General features: G+C 40.4%; 10 protein-coding genes across 10 annotated transcripts; 3 read left to right on the top strand and 7 right to left on the bottom strand.

Moving 5' to 3' along the window:
* Positions 1-109: 109 nt before the first annotated feature.
* Positions 110-4,408, top strand: SSN2 (Ssn2p; the record flags this gene model as incomplete). Its single annotated transcript, XM_018363839.1, has 1 exon — positions 110-4,408. The coding sequence occupies one exon, from the start codon at positions 110-112 to the stop codon at positions 4,406-4,408; it is 4,299 nt and encodes a 1,432-aa protein (XP_018223968.1).
* A 592-nt stretch (positions 4,409-5,000) lies between these two features.
* On the top strand, positions 5,001-5,546 carry APT2 (adenine phosphoribosyltransferase APT2; the record flags this gene model as incomplete). The annotated part of the gene is made up of 1 exon (XM_018363838.1): positions 5,001-5,546. The coding sequence occupies one exon, from the start codon at positions 5,001-5,003 to the stop codon at positions 5,544-5,546; it is 546 nt and encodes a 181-aa protein (XP_018223967.1).
* A 255-nt stretch (positions 5,547-5,801) lies between these two features.
* DOT1 (histone methyltransferase DOT1) lies at positions 5,802-7,571 on the bottom strand (the record flags this gene model as incomplete). Its single annotated transcript, XM_018363837.1, has 1 exon — positions 5,802-7,571. One exon carries the CDS (start codon positions 7,569-7,571, stop codon positions 5,802-5,804), a length of 1,770 nt encoding a protein of 589 aa, XP_018223966.1.
* A 1,997-nt stretch (positions 7,572-9,568) lies between these two features.
* LRS4 (Lrs4p) lies at positions 9,569-10,618 on the bottom strand (the record flags this gene model as incomplete). Its single annotated transcript, XM_018363836.1, has 1 exon — positions 9,569-10,618. One exon carries the CDS (start codon positions 10,616-10,618, stop codon positions 9,569-9,571), a length of 1,050 nt encoding a protein of 349 aa, XP_018223965.1.
* A 279-nt stretch (positions 10,619-10,897) lies between these two features.
* On the bottom strand, positions 10,898-12,121 carry THI74 (Thi74p; the record flags this gene model as incomplete). The annotated part of the gene is made up of 1 exon (XM_018363835.1): positions 10,898-12,121. The coding sequence occupies one exon, from the start codon at positions 12,119-12,121 to the stop codon at positions 10,898-10,900; it is 1,224 nt and encodes a 407-aa protein (XP_018223964.1).
* Positions 12,122-12,508: 387 nt separating this feature from the next.
* On the bottom strand, positions 12,509-12,931 carry GPI19 (phosphatidylinositol N-acetylglucosaminyltransferase GPI19; the record flags this gene model as incomplete). Its single annotated transcript, XM_018363834.1, has 1 exon — positions 12,509-12,931. One exon carries the CDS (start codon positions 12,929-12,931, stop codon positions 12,509-12,511), a length of 423 nt encoding a protein of 140 aa, XP_018223963.1.
* A 443-nt stretch (positions 12,932-13,374) lies between these two features.
* PPZ2 (salt homeostasis regulator) lies at positions 13,375-15,513 on the bottom strand (the record flags this gene model as incomplete). Its single annotated transcript, XM_018363833.1, has 1 exon — positions 13,375-15,513. One exon carries the CDS (start codon positions 15,511-15,513, stop codon positions 13,375-13,377), a length of 2,139 nt encoding a protein of 712 aa, XP_018223962.1.
* Positions 15,514-16,365: 852 nt separating this feature from the next.
* On the top strand, positions 16,366-17,352 carry PPM1 (leucine carboxy methyltransferase; the record flags this gene model as incomplete). Its single annotated transcript, XM_018363832.1, has 1 exon — positions 16,366-17,352. One exon carries the CDS (start codon positions 16,366-16,368, stop codon positions 17,350-17,352), a length of 987 nt encoding a protein of 328 aa, XP_018223961.1.
* Positions 17,353-17,536: 184 nt separating this feature from the next.
* Positions 17,537-19,141, bottom strand: GPI17 (GPI-anchor transamidase GPI17; the record flags this gene model as incomplete). Its single annotated transcript, XM_018363831.1, has 1 exon — positions 17,537-19,141. The coding sequence occupies one exon, from the start codon at positions 19,139-19,141 to the stop codon at positions 17,537-17,539; it is 1,605 nt and encodes a 534-aa protein (XP_018223960.1).
* A 1,207-nt stretch (positions 19,142-20,348) lies between these two features.
* Positions 20,349-21,695, bottom strand: NPL3 (mRNA-binding protein NPL3; the record flags this gene model as incomplete). Its single annotated transcript, XM_018363830.1, has 1 exon — positions 20,349-21,695. One exon carries the CDS (start codon positions 21,693-21,695, stop codon positions 20,349-20,351), a length of 1,347 nt encoding a protein of 448 aa, XP_018223959.1.
* Positions 21,696-21,973: the final 278 nt, after the last annotated feature.

Genomic DNA, 21,973 nt, shown 5'->3' with positions numbered 1-21,973 from the left:
CAACTACCCTTTAAGAAGAATAGTAGCGAATTACATCCTAGTCAGCCGCAGCTGAATAAGACTAAACCCGGTGATATTTAAGCTGGATACTGACAACAGAGCAGCTAGCATGAGTTCTGACGCTTCCACGTATAGACTTGAGGACGTTCTATCCAGCTTTTACAGACTAGAGAAGGTTACGAAGATCAACTATCACCAGTATATTCCTAAAACGCAGAATGACCAATGGTCTATTCAAATAGAATTTCTGTTGCGGAAACAGAATCCCAAGAATCTGGTGGCATTGCTTTCAAGAGATTTGTGGTGTTTTAGCATAAATGATGATCCTATACCGACGCCTCCCATGGTAGAAAATAAGCCGGTAAACCCAGATAAAGTAGGATCTTTTACTGCTGATTATTCTAAACCAAACTTGCCGCCCCATTATGCCCTATTTTTGAAGGCGTTACGAAGAACAATCTGCATTAGTTTAGCACTAGGCTCTCACAATAAGCTAATACAATTTGGAAATGCCTGTATATCGTTGAACGGAGACCCGAGTCATCTTATACAGTTAGAACCCCACCTTTTTGTTAATGGTGACCTTGCAGTATCCCTATGTGCTAAGAACATGGGTTTACTGCCCATGAAAGAGGAAAATCTAGAAGAATCATTTCTTCGAAAGCACGCACTCTATCTAGCACCATCAGGAATAAGGATGCATATAGCGCCTGCATCCAAGCAAGGATATTTGATTCAACCGCCAAAGCATACCGGACTTCTCCTGACGACATTGAGCGTATCTCATGGTATCAACTTGCAGAATAAAAAAAACCTGAAATGGGTCGCCGTCATTCCTGACTTGGGGCATCTTAATGGTCATACACCCACTATAGCCTCATACCTGAATCCACCAGTCGAAGGTAAGAAAATAGTATGGCCATTAAGCTTAATATTTGCTCAACCGGTAATAGATGTCGAAGGTTCTACATCTAGTGATCCTTCAGAATTTCACAGTTTACAAGATGCACTGGATGCCATTGATGACTTTATACAGCTAAAACAAACAGCTGCTTATAGAACTCCAGGAAGCTCAGGCGTATTGAGCAGTAATATAGCGGGCACCAACCCGTTGAGCTCAGAAGGCGCATACACAGAACAGTTCCAACACTATAAAAACAATTCGATCAACTCACAGCCCGTTTCCTACCCTTCTGTCCAAGAAGCTAGCAAAACATCACCAAAAGATATTTCTCCCGGTTTCACGGGTATTGATAAATTGATGCTTTCGCCGAGTGATCAATTTGCCCCGGCTTTCTTGAACACGCCTAATAATAATATCAATAATAATGAGTTGTTCAATGATAGAAAACAGACCATAGTGTCCAATGAATTAGAAAATAGTCCGCTGAAGTCCGAGCTGGAGGTAAGTGGCAGATCATTAGAAAAGATAAACAATCCCATAAGCAAGACGGGAAGTGTGGAAGCAACTACTAATAAAGAGAGCCTTGTGGAACAACAAGAACAAGTTGAAAACCTAGCGAGTGAGAAAAGTGATTCTATAGTCGATAAGGAACTGTTCGGTGAAGACGAGGATGAGGATCTATTTGGTGATAGTAATAAATCAAATTCTACAAATGAGTCCAACAAAAGTATATCCGACGAAATTACAGAAGATATGTTCGAGATGTCGGACGAGGAAGAGAGCATTAATGGGAAAGACACAAACAACAATAATAGTAGCATACATACCGGTCTTGGCAAGGACATGCCATTTTTCACGTCTGAGAAAGCCAATATTCGTACAATGAGTGGAACAACAAAAAAATCTAATGGGAAAAGAAAATATCTGGATATTCCGATAGATGAGATGACTCTACCTACAAGTCCATTATACATGGATCCTGGTGCACCACTTCCCGTAGAAACACCTCGTGATAGGCGTAGAAGTGTTTTTGCACCATTAAATTTCAACCCTATAATAGAAAATAATGTTGATAATAAATACAAATCTGGAGGGAAATTTTCATTTAGTCCTTTACAAAAGGAGGAAGCATTGAACTTCGACGTTTCTATGGCAGACCTATCCAGCTCTGAAGAAGAAGAGGATGAAGAGGAAGAGAATGGTAGCAGTGATGAGGACCTCAAATCATTGAATGTACGCGACGACATGAAACTTTCTGACAACGTTAGCACTAGTAATAATATCCATGAGCCGCAATATATCAATTATTCGTCCATTCCAAGTTTGCAAGATTCTATCATGAAACAAGACAATTTCAGTTCAGGAAACGAAGGCAGCAACGCCGGCAACAAGGAGGGATTTAATTCTATTTGGAAGATCCCTCAAAACGATATACCGCAGACGGAGTCTCCCTTGAAGACTGTTGATTCGTCTATTCAACCGATAGAGAATAGTTTGAAATTGGCCCTTGAGGACAATAGTGTGACCACGAACCCGTCCGAGTTTCCGTCAAACTCAGCTAAATCGGAAACACCAATCTTATCAAAGGACAAAAGTGGGATTTCGGAATTTGCGCCAGCAGAATCTAATCTACCTTTTGAATCTTCAAGTAGTCTGCCATTTTTGTTAAGGCATATGCCGCTAGCATCCATACCGGACATTTTTATAACACCAAATCCTGTAGTCACGATATCAGAAAAGGAACAAGATGTTTTAGATTTGATTGCAGAACAAGTGGTTACAGATTATAATATCTTGGGTAATCTCGGCATTCCAGAGATCTCATACAAAGGTGTGAGAGATTGTCAGGAAGGTCTGGTAAAATCAACGATGTTACAATTATTTTCTAGTTTTGATAGATTGAATGGGAATGATACAATTACCAAATTTTACAATATGAAGCAGCCATATGTTTTTGTAAAAAAGCATCACGAACTAATCAAAGTTAAGCACGATTCTCAGCCCTTCATAAAATTTCTAAATTTTCGTCCACCAAATGGCATAAAGAACTTTAAATTTCTATTATTGAGTTCGTCTTTCAAAGAAGATTGTTTATCATTTTCACCGACTTTATCACAGACGTATATCAACCAAGAATTAGGGTTTTGTGAGTTGCTTAAACTAACCAATGAAGATCCGCCCGGGTTAATATATTTGAAATCATTTGATAAGAATAAATTACTATTACTAGCTGCGCAAATCGTCTCATATTGCTCCAATAATAAAAACTCAATTAAAAGCGTACCGCCAATAGTGATCATATTACCCTTAGATAAAGCCACACTAAGTGAGCTAGTAGACAAGGCGAACCTTTTTCAAGTGATTCGGAACGAAGTGTGTGCCAAGATGCCTAACATCGAGTTATTTTTGAAAGTAGTTCCCATGGACTTTATCAAAAACGCATTAGTGACGGTGGATCAGTACGTCAATGTAGCCATTTCTATATATAATATGCTGCCGCCAAAATCCATTAAGTTCACTCATATTGCACATACACTACCAGAAAAGGTGAATTTCAGAACCATGCAGCAACAACAGCAACAACAGCAACAACAGCAGCAACAGCAACAACAACAGCAACAACAGCAGCAACAACAGCAGCAGATACAGAACAGTAGCACAGGGTCATCATCGGTAATCTATTACGACTCGTACATCCATCTAGCATACTCACGTAGCGTGGATAAAGAATGGGTTTTTGCTGCTCTTTCCGATAGTAATGGACAAGGCAGCATGACCAAGACATGGTATGTGGGGAACTCCAGAGGAAAGTTCGACGATGCGTGCAATCAGATATGGAACATGGCTTTGAATTTAGCGTCCAAAAAATACGGCAAAATATGCCTAATTTTAACAAGATTGAACGGAATACTCCCAGACGACGAACTAATGAACTGGAGAAGGCTATCCGGCAGAAACATACACCTGGCGGTGGTGTGCGTGGATGACAATTCCAAGATCTCGTTCATAGACGAGGACAAACTTTACCCTAGTTTCAAGCCCATCTACAAAGACGCCAAGTTCGGGGGACATATGGAGATGTCCAGGCTAGATGACTATGAAATAAGAGACGTAGACCAAGACATACACGGTGTGATTTTCCAACATCCGTTCCCTCTGGCGCATTCACAACACCGCTGTGCCATTAGGAGCGGAGCACTAGTCAAGTTCAAGAAATGTGACGGTGATACCGTTTGGGACAAGTTCGCGGTCAACCTCTTGAACTGCCCACACTCCGACAGCACGCAGTTGCTGGAAACCATCCTGGAAGAGTTCCGTAACCTGGCCGCCTTGAACGTATGGTACGGCCTCTCTGATGGCACGGATGGTCATATTCCATGGCACATCCTAGCAGTGAAAAAGATGATGAACACGCTTATCCACACCAGGGTTAAGATCGCTAACACCGCCACTATCACAAACAACACCGCCGGCCTATCATCTGCCACGATCCCGGAGAATTAGGCCTTTTCCGCTTCCGCTTCCCGCTTTTTTTCGGCGCGAAAACTCAAAGTCTATTTCTCCAGCCGGAATTTCAGAGAAAACCGGAGGGGAGGACAGTGATCTCACCGGTCGTGCATGCCCAGAGACGTGTGCACTCCGAGACAACGGCCGCAGGACGCGAACGAGATTGCGTTTTAAGGCTGTCAATAAAAAGGCACGCAAGAGAACCACGTGGCCCCTTCGATGGTGTGGTGATGATGTCAAGAACGGTATTGTATTATTGTATAAGGTTATGTAATCGGAAGCCGCGGGGCCTTTTTTCAGTTTTTTTCCTTTTCTTTTTTTTTTTTTTTTCTTTTTTCACGTCCATGCGATGCAAATTTGTTGAAACTCTCGATTAGCTTGCTCTTGCAGGTAGGAGTCGTGAGCAACGTACGTAAGCTCACATAAATTTAACCGCAGATATTCATATATATATACATATATATATATCCGTAGTTGTGTGGAAATTAGGTGCTGCGCCCATCAATATTGAACATAAAGGAAAGAGTTCGCATTTTAGAGACTGAGTGCGTGTGCGTGTGTATATGCTTGCTCTATTGTTTGTTCCGCTATGTCCGCTTCTGAATTCTACGCAAAGGAGATTAAGAGTGCATTTAAGCAATTTACTGACTTCCCCATAGAGGGAGAGCAATTTGAAGATTTTTTACCCATTATTGGAAACCCAAAGCTATTCCAGAAGTTGATCAACGCTTTCGCAACACATTTACAGGAAAAATTTGTTACCAGAAAGATCGATTTTATTGCGGGTGTAGAAGCTAGAGGTCTTTTGTTTGGGCCGTCCGTAGCATTAGCACTGGGCGTTGGATTCGTACCAATAAGAAGAGCCGGGAAACTACCAGGTGAGTGTGCTACAGTAACGTTTACGAAGCTGGACCATGAGGAAACGTTCGAAATGCAAGTGGAAGCCATTCCCTTTGATTCTAATGTTGTCATCATGGATGATGTTCTTGCCACCGGCGGATCCGCAATGGCTGCAGGTAATCTCATCAAACAAGTGGGTGCCCATATTTTGGAATATGACTTCGTACTAACGTTGGATAGTTTGCATGGTGAAGAAAAACTAGCTACTCCTATCTTTTCCCTATTACATTCCTAATATCAGGGTACTTCCATTCCCTATTTCTTTTGCATATCATTAATTTCCGTTCCAATTTCTTCTCTTAACATAGACTGGTTCTCTTCCTTCTAGGCACCTGATCAATGGCGCTCTACTTTCTACTCTAATTCATATTATTATCTACTCTTACTTCCACTCTCCTTCCTTTTGGTTTTATTAAATTACATTTGTGTATATATATTACTTTATTTAATTATTCGTACTCATCGTTAAAAATTCCTTGATGTGATGATTTCATCGACTATACTTCACTGGGGTTCCTTTGTTCCTTCTACCTCTGGCATTAGGGCTAAACAAACTTTCATCAACGTCGGCCATCACGGTAGATATATAATACTCCCCACCACTATGTGTCCATGAAACACTATCTTCTTCCAGATCATACTTTTGTACCTTTAATCTATTGAAGATATTTTCGATGTTGTAAAAATCGATCTGATAAGCCAAACTTCTTAAATTTTTTAGACTTATGATCTTACACCCGACCTTTGCTGCTTGTAATATTTTCTCAACTTCTTTATTCAATTCTTCATCAAATAAAAAGTTATTCACGAGAATAACATCGCATAGAGGAATTATCTCACTAACGCGTTCATTATTCACAAAACTTCTCTTCAATGAAAACTCCACGTTGTTTAAATGCATCCCAAACAACTTGCACCTTTTCTTTAGTTCTTGATGTTGTAATAGAGTCAAATCGCTCGCATCTTCCATGATCTCACAACCAAAGCTTAATTCGCATCCGTATTCTAAAGCGGCTTGTACTACGCAATTTCCTACCCCCGAACCTAGATCCATGAAAGTATCACCTTTTCTCAACCCGCATTGTTGGTATACATCAGATAAGAAATTGGGCAGAAGTTCACCATAAACGTAATTACTAAACGCCTTGTAGTGTCTTAACTTTTTCGCCTGTGGATGAATACTTCTTGTGTACACAATATGCAAAAAATCATGTATAAATGAACGAGGAATCTTATCAATTGTCGCTAAATGATTGATTATACTTGACCTAGGTACTTGGCGAATAAGTTCATTGTATGAGTTAATTGTCTTTATAAAACCCTCGGTATCAGAGTTATCAAACGCTGCGTTTAAATCAGGCAAAATGGTTTCCTTCAATTGTTCCGCATATGGTGACGGTAAAAAAATTAGACAGCTGTATTCAACAAGCTTACCGATTTCACTCATTGGATCATAAATAACAGCCGTCTTGTCAAAGTCAATCTTGTACTCTTCCATATAATTAGCAAACAAAACGCTTTGCAGTTTAACGGTTGTTGCTGAACGAATATCATGTTCCGAAAGTAGACTTGTTGACTGTGGAGAATTAGTCTTTAGAGTGACAGATGGTATGGGGGTTCCGGAATAACTATTGTGTGACCTCAAATAGTTTATATCAAAAAATGGGTACTTTAACTGTAAATAGGGACCATTCCAATTCACAAATGTTGAAGAGATTTTCTTTTGTTTATTTTCTTCCTTTTCCTTGCCCTCAATAAAAACTTTTTTTCTTGAGAGATTCTTTCTTTGAGAAGCGTTTACCTCTTGTTTTGTAATTACAAGATGCTCATCATTTCTTTTTGATACTTTATTTCTTATTTTCTTTCTTACAGTATCTACTTTCTTTACATCCTTCTTCATAGTTGCAGATGATTTTTTCCTCATGCTTCTAACACTGGTTTTTTTGTGCATGGGAGGTATAACCTTTTCAACAAGAGGCACCAATCCAGTGTCCTTGGATTTGCGGTTCCTATCTCTTAAAAACCCTCTAGGTAAGGAGAGCCCGTATTTCGGATCATATTTATTAGCCCCTTCTAGTAGCTCCTGTACTTGCTTGGAGAGAAATGAGTTTTTCGACGAGCGTGAAGTTGGCGGTACTTGATCATTGCTGTCTTTGATCAGGTCACCTGGGGATATTGAAGATTCTTGAGAGCCTAAGTTGGAAGACGACATAACAAATGAGTCGGAATTACCATTAGATATGCTTTCCTGGCCACTCATTACGATCGGGTAAAACACAATGGAAAATCGTAGATATATTACGTACCAGTGAAGAGGATTTCAAGTATCTTCAGTGACAGTGAAGCTAACCGCACCTGCTTTGTTTCTATTACATGTTCTTACTTGTTGGAAGTTATTGCCAATCAATTTTTCAAGGTTTTTATTTAACGCGCGCAATACGCGTTAAAGAATTACACACGTATTACTATATACATATATCATAATACCAAATAATAACCTGATATATCTTTACCTGCTTTCTTGGCTGATGACACTTTTTCTAGGCCATTTTTTCTGATCGAAAAGATATGGAAAGCAAATTTAAGAATCTGTAGTTGTTAAATTGTCCGGAAAAGAAGCTTTTTATGCCCCCCAGTTGTTTGGCTCAATAAGTAACAGGGTCATCTTTTTAACCCCGAGGGGATAAACCTTCAATGGAAATAAGACCGTGAAATCGTTGGCCAGATGATGCATTTTTTGGGATGGATAACCGTCAATTGTGTGGCCGGAAGGGTGTCGTGATGCCGGCGAATGTATTTGTTCGATACTCCGACTTATAGGAAGAAACACGCAAGGCAAGAAGCGACAGCAAGGATGACATGATTTTACCTTCTCTAGATATCCTTCCAATAGACTCTTTGGAAATTGGCCAATAAATCGCTACTTGTTTTAAAGGAGGACGAAAACCATTCCTTTGAATCTTATCCAAAATTTAAGTTACATGAAAATAAAAATCAAAAGACGATACCCTCGAAAATTCTACCTGAATACACGGGTTCTTTCCTAAAAGGACTATTAGGACTTTAATTGGTTTGCCAAGAAGTACGCCTTGGAAGTTTACCAACGGAGCAGAAGTTGATATTGAGGGCTACTTTAAAAATTTAGGTTTTCCATTCCAAATAGGGAAAATTCCCGTGCACAAGAATGGTAGTGTCGTGGAAAGAATAAGATTTTTCATCAGTTTATTGTGAAATTGAATAAAGGATGTAACCACTGTTTTTCTTCGTAACGGATTCCCAAGGGTGCTTTGCTTTTGTATTACTATTATCTTATTTATTATTCAACGGTATAGTCCAATTGAATAATAGAAGAGAAGCGTTCTAGGAGCAAGACGGGTTCCTAAAATGAAACGTATAAGAAGCACGTTGGTTTGATGTGTATGGCCGTTATGACGAATTTACCGCTGTTCGGATTGGTTGGAAGCAAGATAGCCAAATTATTTCAGAATCTAGAAAGAAGCTTCTTACGTGAACTATTTGCACTTCAAGATTGTAGTTCAGTTTATCCAAACAATGATTAAAAGGGCTAAAAGTTTTGGCCAATGCGAAGGCCAATGCGAAGGCCAATGCGAAGGTCAAAATCTTTATGATCGGTTCTGTGAGCGGTTAACTGGTGCTCTTTCATTCTTTTACCAATCATTTTCTTACAGCATCCTAATATTTTTGAGCTGTGTATGTACTGTACCCGTCAAAAAAACCAGTATCCATTGTTTCTCATCCGTACTGTTTAAATACCAATAAAATGAATAAATTTAGGGAATTTCAACCATGGGCCATCGAATGATAAAGAAATTGGGTCATATTTTTATGGGCCCTATTTTAAGTAAGGGATATTCTATTATTTACTACGACAGTAAAGTTTATGAAATGGTGGTAATCTGCACGTAGAAACATCACGAAATCATCACTACACGATTCGGAATGACTAATTCAGTAGAATATTATTTCATTTACCTCGGCATACGAAAGGCTTTAATCGAAGAGACCAGGTCCATTTACCCAGTAAAGGATTTTGAGCTTAATTTGTATAGAGAATATAACAATTGGACACTTCTAACGAGTGACTTAGGAGATTTAAAATATAAACTAAGTGGGCTGAGGGAGATCACATAGTATATGTGAGAAATCAAAATAAATGCTAAATTGATATGTATGTATAGAAATGACGATACGTCATATGTAAAAAAGAAGAGGCTAAAAGACGGTTGTGTCATTTCTTTACACAAACTCATCTATATTTAAATCGTTATTCAGTTCCTCATCTGAATTGGGCAATGTGGTGATCCGTTGCCTCGTTAGTTTTCTTTTCTTTTTTGTATCGGATACGCCCTTGACTGGGGAACTGACCAAGGTGTTGATTCTTTTTAGATTGTCAATTCCATGACGATTTTCTTCGTTCCTCAATGTGTCGTTTGTATTGGCAGTTGAGCTCCTAGATGTCATCGTGGTCGAATCACCGATACTCGACAGCTCAATATTATCTAGTTTTCTAGGTGGCAGTATATCATGGTCCGCCAAATGGTCATCCTTCGAAGGAAATATGTATCCTTTCAGTATACTATTTTTCTTTTCCTTATGCGATTCTGCGGGTTTTGAAAGCAATGGTGATATTGATACTGATTTATCTGCCGTCTTAGAAGATTCATTATCCTGTCTCATAGGTCCATTTTCATTAATCTCATCGTCGAGATTCTTGGATATTGAATCAAAGATTGTATTTTTCCCCGAACTCAATAAAGATCTCAACCCTTTTGATTTTCTCTTTGATATAGGTGAGTCAGGTTCGTTGTTGTTTTGGTCTTTAGTTTGATTTTTGATTTTATCACGGTTAACAATTGGCGAAAGAAGATGAATCGTGGGTTTATGCGGCGATTTTAAATTGTCTCGTTGCTCATCAGAAGTGATAGAGGGTGTCCTTTCTCTATTTATGGGTATCTTCTCAACTTTTAGCTTGAGTTTTAGGTCATCGATAAGTGTGTCTTTGTTGGATAATTTACTTTGGTATAGTGCCTTTTGATTCTTCTGTACATTTAGTAATTTCTCATTCTGTTGAAATGAAAGCTGTAACTGCTTATTTAATTGAGCAATCTGTCGCTGTAAGAATAAAGTTTCATCAACAACCTTCTTCGAAAACTGGTTATCTTTGTTATTGTTCAAGTTGTCCGAAGAGGCAAACTCGTACTGCGATTGAACATACTCATTATATATTCGTTCCGATTCTAGTTTAGCTTTATAATAGTTTGACAAAAGCTGCAACAAAGTTGTCATCTACCTAATGGAATTTATCCAACAAAATTGCCAATAACGAGTCTTTTTTTCAGATTTGGACTTGTCTTTCTTACGCAAAGTTCAAATTTGTTTATTGCAGATCATTGTTTAAACCTTTTTTTAGTCTTGATTTTTATTTTAAGCCTGAAAAAAGAGGAATTAAAAATGTATTAGAAAAAGAGCATTAATAATACTCAACTTTTGAATATATAAAATATAGGTTACATTATATGGTTGTGGGTGGAATAGTATAAAAGTAGAAAAAAACAAAAAAACAAATCAAGCTGTATGACGTGAATTTTGTTGTTTTTCAATGGTAGAATGGTTATTTTCAGTTGTAGACTCTTCTTGATCGTGAACCAAAAAAAATGAAACAAATATGAAAAAAACACCAACGATATACCAAGAGGTAAAGGATGCGTTTCTCCAAAGGTAATCAGCAAGCATAGCCAATGGAATAGTGAAAGTTAAACCAATGGTAACTACCAAAGGAGATGTCAGAATAACCGCTTTGCACCAAAAATAATCACTAACGAAAATAATGATACAATTTAACAAGACCAGAAAAAAAGTGTGAGAATTATTTGGCAACTCAAAAGTTTCCCAGTGCGATAGATCCAAAATGATTAAGATTGGCCAAAACAACAGAAACGTGAAGATACCGACGTAACCCAAGAATAACTTGATGTCCAGTTGAAGGCCCTTGGATGATACCTCATATTTCAAAAGTGTCGTATAAACACTATAACCGAACGATCCAAGTAGTGCTAGTGTGTTGCCTATGAAAAAGGAAGACGCACTAACAGAATCTCTTTCTTTAGAAGATTGCACCACAATCAGGATGATACCAAACAGAGACACAAACAATCCTGATAATTTCTTTTTCGAGAAACTTTCTAGTTGCAAACTCACAGCAAGAAATAAAGTGAAAAATGAAGACGTGGACGAAAGAATGGTCGACGATGCCACTGTTGTGTACGATAAAGCGGAATTACCTGCCAAATTTGCTACGAACCACAAGACACAGAATAGCAGACTCAGCCTTATAGTATCCTTGGTCGCTTTGTCCTCCGTTGAAGGGGAAGACAAAGATGAGGAAGCAGCAGTCACCAAGGGTAAAAATTCAGGCAAGGATTCATGCGTATAAACAGGTAGTATTTGATCCCTCTGATCCTGCAAGGCCTTCCTTTTCAACCGAATTCTTTTCCACAGGTCAGGCACCAAATAAAGCGCAAATGACGAGATATTCAGATATGTGATAAAAAAGGGCTTATTATACGCATTCGTCTCCAGTAATTCGTTGGTCAAGCACGAGGCACCTACCCAAAACACTACCACCACGGCCAGCATCAGCACGCCCACCATATAATCCACATCCACACCCACACGAATAATCATCCTCCTTAAGCCTTGATTGGCTCCACCAATCCTTTTGCACATCTGTACTTCCTTTCTGACCTCTTGCGTTATATACATTCCTAGAATACTCATTCCAACTTTCATCTCTCTCCCGCATTTCACCGGAAGATGTGTGGGGGGTGGACCAACCTAACACAATAACAAGCACAAAGCGATGGGGACAGTGCAGCGCTCCAGTGATAACAATCATGTCAAGTGCATACGCCATGGCATTGGTATGCCCTTATCCAGGCTTGGTGAAGATGTATATGACGATTAGGCAAGCGTAGAGACAGTCGCACGTGACTAGCACGTCTGCACGTGACCTGAAGAGTGTAGTAAAAAACGATGATGGAGCAACTATTAGAGCCCAGAAATCAATTGCTCCAGGGTGCTGTTTCTTCAACGGGTTGGTGTCTCATCTGCGTATGCATTTACCAGGATGGTATGTCGCCTTCGCCACCTTGATTGCATCTATCTGAGAAAAAAACACTATGTGTTGGCATCTTCGTTATCGTACAGGTACAAGAGTTGGCAGGCATCCATCAGGGGCAGATCGTAAATCCCACTTGTTTCCTTAAATGCCCATTTCTTGACAAACTCGACTGTGTCTTCCAGTATTACGAGCTGGCCGCCCGCATCCGTCACTGTGGACAAGGAATCCAGTGGTGGGGTTAACGAGTCTTCATTGTACATCAGAAGACCGGTGTAGATACACAGCATGCCCATAAGCATTATGCCTTCCAGAGTGATGATCCATCTCCTCTGCGGAAAGATGTCTAGTATCGTGTTGACGAACTGCTGTGGGGTAGCCTCACCGAAGGACGATGGTAGGATTGACCATATTATGGTGAGCACCAAGGTACTTGTTATTATCATATACTGGGAAAACCAGTAGTACTCTTTTGTATACATGTCGTTTATTTATATTGTTCCTAGTGCGTGCGAGAAATCGGCTCGATCCCTTCTTGGTGGTCCTATTTTGTTCTGTGTTCTTTTCGACTTCCCCTGTATTGAATTGAAACTTGATGCCTTTCTTTTGTAGCAGTAATTTTTCGGAAACTTGCTGGGCGAAAACTGGCGTATTAAGAAAGACAATAGCGAATAATGAGAAAAGCCAGCTAAGACAAAACACAAAGGGACTGGACTGGCCTTACACGTGTACACGTGTATACTCTCGGGGACACAACGAAAAGAGAAAAGTAAAATTGAATAATATTAATATTTATTTATTTATATATTTAGATTCTTCCTAGTCGGACGTAGAAGGAACGACAACAACAATGCTATGGCCTAAAAAAACTAACCAAATAATCTTCTCCATGACTTCGTCGACTCCCAACACTCGTCTCAATTTCTTAACGATTAGCTAATTTACGCTCTTGTCTGCCCTTCTTCATGACTTGTTTCAACGCGGTGCTATCCAATGGATCCAACAACTCAAAAGAGCACAGGAGACCTTCACTAACGGTCATGACGGCCCCCCAATTATCGAACTCCCCACAATAGTTTGGGGCGGAAAACACTGTGACTAGGCTTCTATCATTAAAGAATTCATAACCATCTTCTACCACCATATGAGCTCTACACACTAAGTCGAATCCAAATTTGTTTAGAAATTTATTAATAGCCACTTTATTATAACAAAAACTAACACCACGCTCGTTGTCTTCCCATTCGTTTGGCGAATCTGTAGGGTCAGACCACAGGAGGTCGTTAATTAATCCGAAGTCAGGCACGTCAGTGGGCCTACTGACGTGTCTAATTTCATCCATGGAGTTTAAAACGGGTGATAATCCACCGTGAACACAAAAGATCTTCCCCGTGACTATGGCCGCTAGAGGCAGTGTGTTGAAGGTGTCGATGAATGTTTTCCAGATTTTGATATTACAACGTCGTTTACACTCATCATAAAATCCATAAACTCTTGTTACATTGGCACATTCGTGATTACCTCTCAAGAGGAAAAAATTTTCGGGATACTTGATCTTATAGCATAACAATAGCAAGATGGTTTCCAGGGACTGCTTACCACGGTCCACGTAATCGCCCAGAAATAAGTAGTTTGCCATTGGCGGGAATCCACACTTGGTGAAGAGTCTCAGAAGATCGGCATATTGACCGTGAACGTCACCCACTATCTTCACAGAGGGGGACAGTTCTAAAAGCGCAGGTTGAGCAAGAAATATTTCACGAGCTTTATGACAAATTTGAATAATTTCAGAGTTTTTCAAGCAAACATTCTTGGTTCTCTTTGCAGCATAACCGGCATCCAGTAGTTTTTGAATGATTTCATCTATATCAATGGGACGAATCGGTTTTTTCCTTTTCATTTCAAGCAAGGTATTTGTCTTGGATTCATCGTCACCATCTATAAAACTTTCACCCACAAGTTCATCCGTAGGAGATGGTGGTGAGACATATATTCTCTGACTAGATCCAGATGAAGAAGACGTCCGTTGTCCCTTGCCCCGCGGACTAAGTGAGGATGATGAGTCTCTGTGTACGAGTGTTGGATAAGCACTTAGATATTCTCTTCTTGATGCAGACGACGATGAAGACGACGACGAAGGCTTGTCTATGTTTAGATTGGGGATGGGTGATGAGTACTCGTCATCATCATCTTCGTTACTGTTGTCGTTGTTCCTAGAGCTCATCTTTTTCAGAGCTGGTGAATTCAATGGTGTACTGTAAGCTGTATTCCCCGTCGACCCGAATGACGATTTCCTGCTATGGGTGGAAGATGCATACGAGTTCGATCTGTTCAAAGAATAACTGCTAGCGTTCCCATTGGGCTCCATGTTTGAAGAATAGTTTGAAGGTAACGTATTGTCAGATCTTCTGCGCAATCTGGACGAAGAGGATGAAGAGCCAGACTTCGCTTTTTCTGGTTGCAAAGAGTTGTGGCGTCTCGAAAGGGTATGCTTATAGTTTTTATCGGCGGATGAACCGGTGCTGATACGAGTCACTTTAGCCATCGTAGGGTCTTCGCTGTCGTCTTCATTATCGTCATCGGTCAACGCATTTTCATAATACGTAAAGGAGCTCGTAGATTGGGTACTTCTGCGGTTCTTTAGAATCGGGGACTTAGGCTCCATTTGAATCATTGATGGTGGTAACTCCGAATTATTGTTGTTCGCCGTGCTCGATCTTCTTGAAGACGAAGAGAGCCTTCTTGACGAACTGGGCCGTGAGATTAAATGCTGGTTATCGGGAGGGGTGGCTGGAATATTGCTAGATTGTCTACGGCTACGAACGCCATTGCCGACGGTAGAAGGTCTGCGGGATTGAGCTTGGGTCTGAGCTTGAGCGTTCGATGTCAACGACGTCTCTGAACGCTTTGACCGGAGCGACCTGAGCGACCTCGACGACTTCAATGAATGTGTCGTGTCGGACTTTGTTAATGGTGGCAGGTCCGGTGCTTTCTTCTTATCACTATCGTGGCCATCTTTCTTGCCACTGAGTTTAGCATGCTGTTTTGAACCAGAATTACCCATAACACTTGCTAAAAAAATATACGATTCTGCAGTAACACGAGAGCGACAGAACGGAACTCGGTATCTTCGTCTTGGGTATGTACTGACTTTCTTTTATTTTCTCTCTTTCTCTTTCTTTCTCTCTCTCTGCGATGCAACTCAATTAGTACTGAACGGAAGCAAAAGGGGAAGAAGAGCAACAAACGACTGTGTAAGAGTGTATGCTATCAAAATGCGCGGACTATGCTATGCGTATTGCTGCCGTGTGCCTGCCTTTGTATGTGTGCTTCCCTGGTAAGTGATCTTTCTTTTGTCGGATGGGAATGACTTCCTTTACATCGTGAGTCCCTGAGAAGAGTTCCTTTGCGAAGTGCAACGCAACGGCTGGCGTCCAAAGCATGTCGCGGCGGCGTAGGGATGGCCTTGATGAGATGCCATTAGAGGCCAAGAACCAGCAGGTCCAAGAGGAAAGAGTTGCGCCATTACGAAGCAGAGGTTGCAAGATAGCACCCTAATGCAGTGGCAGCTCAGGATTTTCAGAAGAATGAGCAGGCAAGAGTGGCACCCATAGGGTTTGGTGTGTTCGCAGACGCTCTGTAGTTGGTACACTAAAGCGGGATGGTTCTGACTATACGCCCAGTGTTATCGACCGATGGCACTGGTAACAAAGCCGCTGGGTACATCCTTGTTGTTGAGATGCTCTTATCTGTACATCAAGTCGTACAGCAAGGGGAAGTTAGGGCAATTTCGCCCTGCGCATGGGCCTAAAGACTGAAAAATCAAGAGTTGGGAAGACTGGGAAAAATGAAAGATGGCGATCAGGGTCCTTGTGGTTGAACGAGATTGGATTGCAATGGGTATAGACAAGCCGCAATGGAGAGAATCATTCAGCAAACAGACTATGATGCGCTGTCGTGCAAGCTAGCAGCTATCTCGGCTGGATACCTTCCTTCGAGTGCCCTACAGAGATTGCCAGCGGATCTGGCTAAGAAGTACACACAGTGGCACCGCGAGTATTTGCTCACTCTCAAGAAATTTAGCAGGCGGGCCTTTGGGAAAGTGGATCAGACTATGCGATCTTCCTTCCCAGTGATGAACTACGGAACTTACTTGCGTACTGTGGGGATAGATGTGGCCATATTGGATTTTCTGGATGCGAATGAAAAAGTTCAAGTTGTCAACCTGGGTTGCGGTTCAGATTTACGAATGTTGCCCTTGTTGATGATGTTTCCTCATGTGAGGTGTGTAGACATTGACTATAGTGACTCAGTGCAGCTGAAAAATAAAATACTGCGTGAGAATGGAACTTTGCGTAATGACCTTGACTTGTCAGAAGATAGTGCCGACTCATCACCGGTTTTGGTAGATCAGGAAAGGTATAAACTCATTGCGTGCGATTTAAACGACATCTTAGAAACAACTCGCCTGTTGAATACGTGTACCAGCGGCGACATTCCCACTATCATAATATCCGAATGCTTACTGTGCTACATGCATGAAAAGGAGTCTCAACTGCTCATACACGCGGTCTCAGCGAAGTATGCCCACGGACTATGGATATCGTACGACCCCATTGGCGGTTCTCAGCCCAATGATCGGTTTGGCACCATTATGCAGTCTAATCTAAGGGAATCGAGAAATTTGGAAATGCCCACTTTGATGACTTATAATTCCAAGGAGAAATATGCTTCAAGATGGCCCGAAACTCTGAACGTTATCATCAATGATATGTGGGAAGTTTTAAATACACAAATTCCCGAAATTGAGAGGAAAAGATTGAAATCTTTACAATTCTTGGATGAATTAGAGGAACTAAAAGTCATGCAAACCCATTATATCCTCATGAAAGCCGAATGGTGATAGCTGAAACAAAACACTTTTTTCAACTTAACATGTTCATCATATATATGGTATTTTTTTTTTTTACAGATATACACACACATACGTATATTCTTTGTATATGTATATACATATACATATATAAAGAAATATGCCTGTACGTACACTACACGGACTCATATTATTCGCGAACGCAGTGTAATGATCAACCCACAATTTCATCTTCACCGTCGATAGCGTGCAATTTTTCAGCTTCTTCCAACTCTGATTTTTCTTTAGCAACTTCTCTCTCGGTCCCATTCTTCTTGTCATTCTTCTCCTTCATTACATTGTAGAAACCAAAGAACAATACTGCTGATATTGGGCCTAATAATGGCAAATATACGGCAATCATATGTTCCTGTGGGAAAAAATTCTGTTGGACCATTTCTCCATTAAAAAATGCCTTTTCGCAAAGTTTGACCAGCTCATTGCTCAAACGTAGGGCATTGTTCCATACTATATCGCCACCCTTTTCTGGGTCATTCAATAAATCTATAATTTCTAGTCTCAAGTCTAGAGCTTCTACCACATTATCGGACACTTCGCGAGGAATGGACATGCCTTGAAATTGTTGGGTTAATTTCACTAGGGACCATAATGTTTCAATGGCTTTGTCTAGATTTTGTAAGATCGTCAGTCTTTTAAACGAATCTATAGTGATATAAGGTGATAATAGTTCTTGTGAACCTTCGGTTAATCCTAATAATTGGAAAATATCAGTTGAAAAGCGGTACATCATAGGTTCTAAATAATCTTCACTGATGACAGAGTTTGGTTGGAGCGGGTTTTTGTTTATTATTATGACCCCCCATTGTGGCACTAAATAACTATTCCAGTCCAACGCAATTACACTATTGGCGATTTGGGTACCGTTAACAAACGCTAAGCCGTTAGGTGTTGATGAAACACTAGGGAAGACTATGGCTAAATTTAGTGCAGAATCCTCTGGATAGTACGTCATAGAAGAGAGTTCAGAAAGGTCAATTGTATGGGATAGATCAAACCAAGTAACGTTAGCAGATGACCCATTCAAAGAATGTAAATTCAAATCATTATGGTAGACAATAGAGGAGTCTACTGTGAAATTTACCAAAGGTGACAAGAACTTCCTAAAGGGTGAGAAATAATCGGTTAAAGTAGGCTCAATTTCCCACGCAACGGGACTTCCATCACCTGATAGCAAAGTTATACTTAAATGGATATTTGGATCATAAGAAATGGCAACTTGGTTATTCGTAGATACGTCTTCGTTCGTTTTGTTTAAATGCGTCCACTCCAACTGGAAAGTGTGTTCCACTAAAGTTTGGGCAACAAAAAATGGCAAATCATTACTTAAAACAGCCGCGTCATCATAGTACACCACTGTCTCCTTAGTATCATAAGCTGATGTGTAACCAATGAATTCATCTAACATTAAGGTAACGACATGGAACTGGTTGTCTTTATCCTCTAACTTCTGCACAGTCTCGTTATAAGGAAGAATCTGTAGCGACCATGGCACCCGTTGCTCTTTCGAGTTCAATAAGTGGTTAACTTGTACTTGAACAGCATCATGAATGTCTGGGAATCTATACGTATCAGACTTAACATACACTGGTATTACGAGATGAATATCTTGAAATTTATCATTTTGTAGCGATTCGATGTAATTTATTGGCAATGATGCTCTATACACGGTGGTTAGCTTGTACCACAATGGAACCCCTACAAAAAGATAAATGGCAATAAAACAAAAACCAACCCATTTTCTTAAATTTGCATTGGACATTATTCCAACGTATATTTTTTTTGATTGGAGAGCGGATGTTGTTGATATTTATCGCTTATCGATCTAGACACCCACGCAAACACTTTGACTGGTACACTAATTCGAGTCGAATTGGTATATTAAACTACGTGTTTTAGCTATAATGTGTCAGGCAGGACATCTTTCAATTCTCCATAACATTGAGCTCTATATCACTTCACACGTATTTCACGTGTAAGAACTATTTAGATATATATTAGTAATGAGTATACGCAGCTTTAACTGTTACGAGTTAGTTTCTAGCTTTCCCCATACATAATCAGAGCAACGTCAAACGAGCACAGGATGAAATTTTCTTTCTCTTCAACGATCACGTAAACAAAGAAAGGTCGTAGAACTTAGCATTCTCTCAAATATGTTTTCTTTGTATTTTCCTTATGCTTTTTTGGCATTTACTGTCTATTCTCTCATTCCATATGAGGACTCTCGTATAGAAAGGGAGACTTTTCACTTACAAATGAAAAAAAAGCACAGAAAGGATTAGTTCGGCATAAAAAATACGGTAACATTACAAGATGGCTCTGCCTTCAGGATTAGATGAGTGTACTATCTGATTTTCTTTCCTTTTTGAAGGTATTCGCAAGGTAGCCAAAAGTTCACTCTTCGGAAGTTTGATATTATTATTACCCACGGTTTTAAAAATCATTTAGGCCCTCAGGTTAAAAGTTGTTCTTGCCATTATGGCATATTCTATTTCATAAAGAAAATACCCTGACAAATAAAACATAAACAAAAGACACATAAGAAAAAAGGGTGGTAGTGATATTACGGGAAGAAAAGGGTCTAATTAGAATCCACTATAGAAGTAGTAACGTCTCATCGATTGGATACATAATTCTGTTCTAAAAGGATGCTGCGTGTCATGGGAGAGTTCTATCTACTGGAGGGGATCAGGGACTTACAATACACATATCTGTTTTCAATCATATACTTGGATCTTCTAAACACTAAAATTATTAATAAACAAAAAACTATACTTAATAAAAGGGAGGGGGAATTTGGGAGGGATGGGGAGTGAATTCTGTAAGAAAGAGCATTTTAACATCCAAAAAGATGGTTTGTTTTTCCTGTTTTTCTTTCCAATCAATATTTAGACTTCAAAAAATTCAGTTTTCTTGTTAATTTCTCCATTTTTTTTTAAAATTTTTTTCCAGTTATATAAAATCGCTTACCTGGTTGGAGATCTTTCACGTGGAGCATCTCTGGTTCTGTACGCATCTCTTGGGGGGCCATAATCGCCTCTTGGACCATCATAACCACCTCTTGAACCACCGTAGCTACCCCTTGGAGGACCGTAATCATTTCTTGGACCACCGTAGCCACCTCTGGAATAGCCACCTCTTGGACTATCGTAACCACCTCTTGGACTGTCGTAACCGCCTCTAGAACCACCGTAACCGCCTCTGGAGTAGCCACCATAGCCACCTCTAGAATAGCCACCGTAGCCGCCTCTTGGGGCGCCAAAGCCACCTCTTGGACTGTCGTAACCGCCTCTGGAGCCACCAAAGCCGCCTCTAGAGAAGCCGCCTCTAAATCCACCTCTGAAACCACCTCTGAAACCGCCACGACCTCTAAAGCCACCTCTGTTAGATCTTCTGATTGGAGGAGGATTGTCATCTCTTTCGACAGTAATGACCGAGCCTCTGAATTCGATGTTGTTTAATCTTTCCAAAGCTTCGGCCAAAATTTCTTCGCTTGGGAATTCCAAAGCGCCGGTACCATCAAAATCTCTGGTGTTGACACTGGAGAAGGTAGTTTCTAAACTATTTTCTCTGGCCAAATCCTTAAGATCTTGCCATGAACAACCTTCTGGTAGGTTTTTCATAGTAATACGGTATCTCTTGGCAGGTAGTTTAGAATATACTACTTCCAAAGGTTGGTTGGCGAAACTCTTTCCGTTAACTTCGTCGATGGCTTTGGCTGCGGAATCAGATTCTTCAAATTCAACAAATGCAAATCCATTTAGAATCTTTACTTCCTTCATTGGACCAAATGGACCAAAGATTTCATTCAATTCAGATTCTTGAACGTCCAATGGGAAGGGTCTAACGAACAGTCTAGTATTGGATAGTTCACCTTCTTCACGGTGGTGCATTGGTGGGCGACCGTGCATGTGCTCACCTGGAGGAGGGGGAGGATAGTATGGTTGAGGTTCAGGTGGTTGATGGTGTTGGTGAGCCTGTTGGTAATCCTGGACACCTTGTGGTTCTTCACTTTCATAGACGGGAGCGTTGGATGGAGGGGGGACGTCTTGTTGTTCCTGTGGAGCCTGTGGAGCTTGGGGAGCTTGGGGAGCTTGGGGAGCTTGGGGAGCTAATTCTTGTGGTGCCTGTGGAGCTTGTGGTACCTGTGGAGCCTGTGGAGCTTGTGGAGCTTGTGGAGCCTGTGGAGCCTGTGGTTCTTGCGAAGCTAATTCCTGTGGAGCTTGTGGTGGTTCTTGGGGTTGCTGTTCGACTGGAGCGCCGACAACGGATTCTGGTAGTTGTTCTACGTGGGTTTCTTGAGCGTCAGACATTATCCTTATGCTTTCTTGCGTACCTGACGTATTCTTCAGAATAGAGTAATGTGTGGCAAGAAGAAAGGAAAGAAAATCTTCTTACCGAGTGCTTTATAAACCCCCTTGGGTGGCGAAAAAAAAAGAAAGCGAAAAAATTGTATTCGTCTCAAGTGACAGTATTAGAGGCGGGGTGTTGATTAAAAAGGTATCATTATAGCAAGTAATTAAGATATTAAAAAGTATTGTTGATCGGGAACAAACAATTGTGCTCAGTAAAACGGTAGTGGCAGTTAATT

Source organism: Saccharomyces eubayanus, chromosome II (genome assembly GCF_001298625.1).
Source record: "Saccharomyces eubayanus strain FM1318 chromosome II, whole genome shotgun sequence".
Taxonomy (NCBI): domain Eukaryota; kingdom Fungi; phylum Ascomycota; class Saccharomycetes; order Saccharomycetales; family Saccharomycetaceae; genus Saccharomyces; species Saccharomyces eubayanus.
This window is presented reverse-complemented; position numbering and strand designations above follow the sequence as displayed.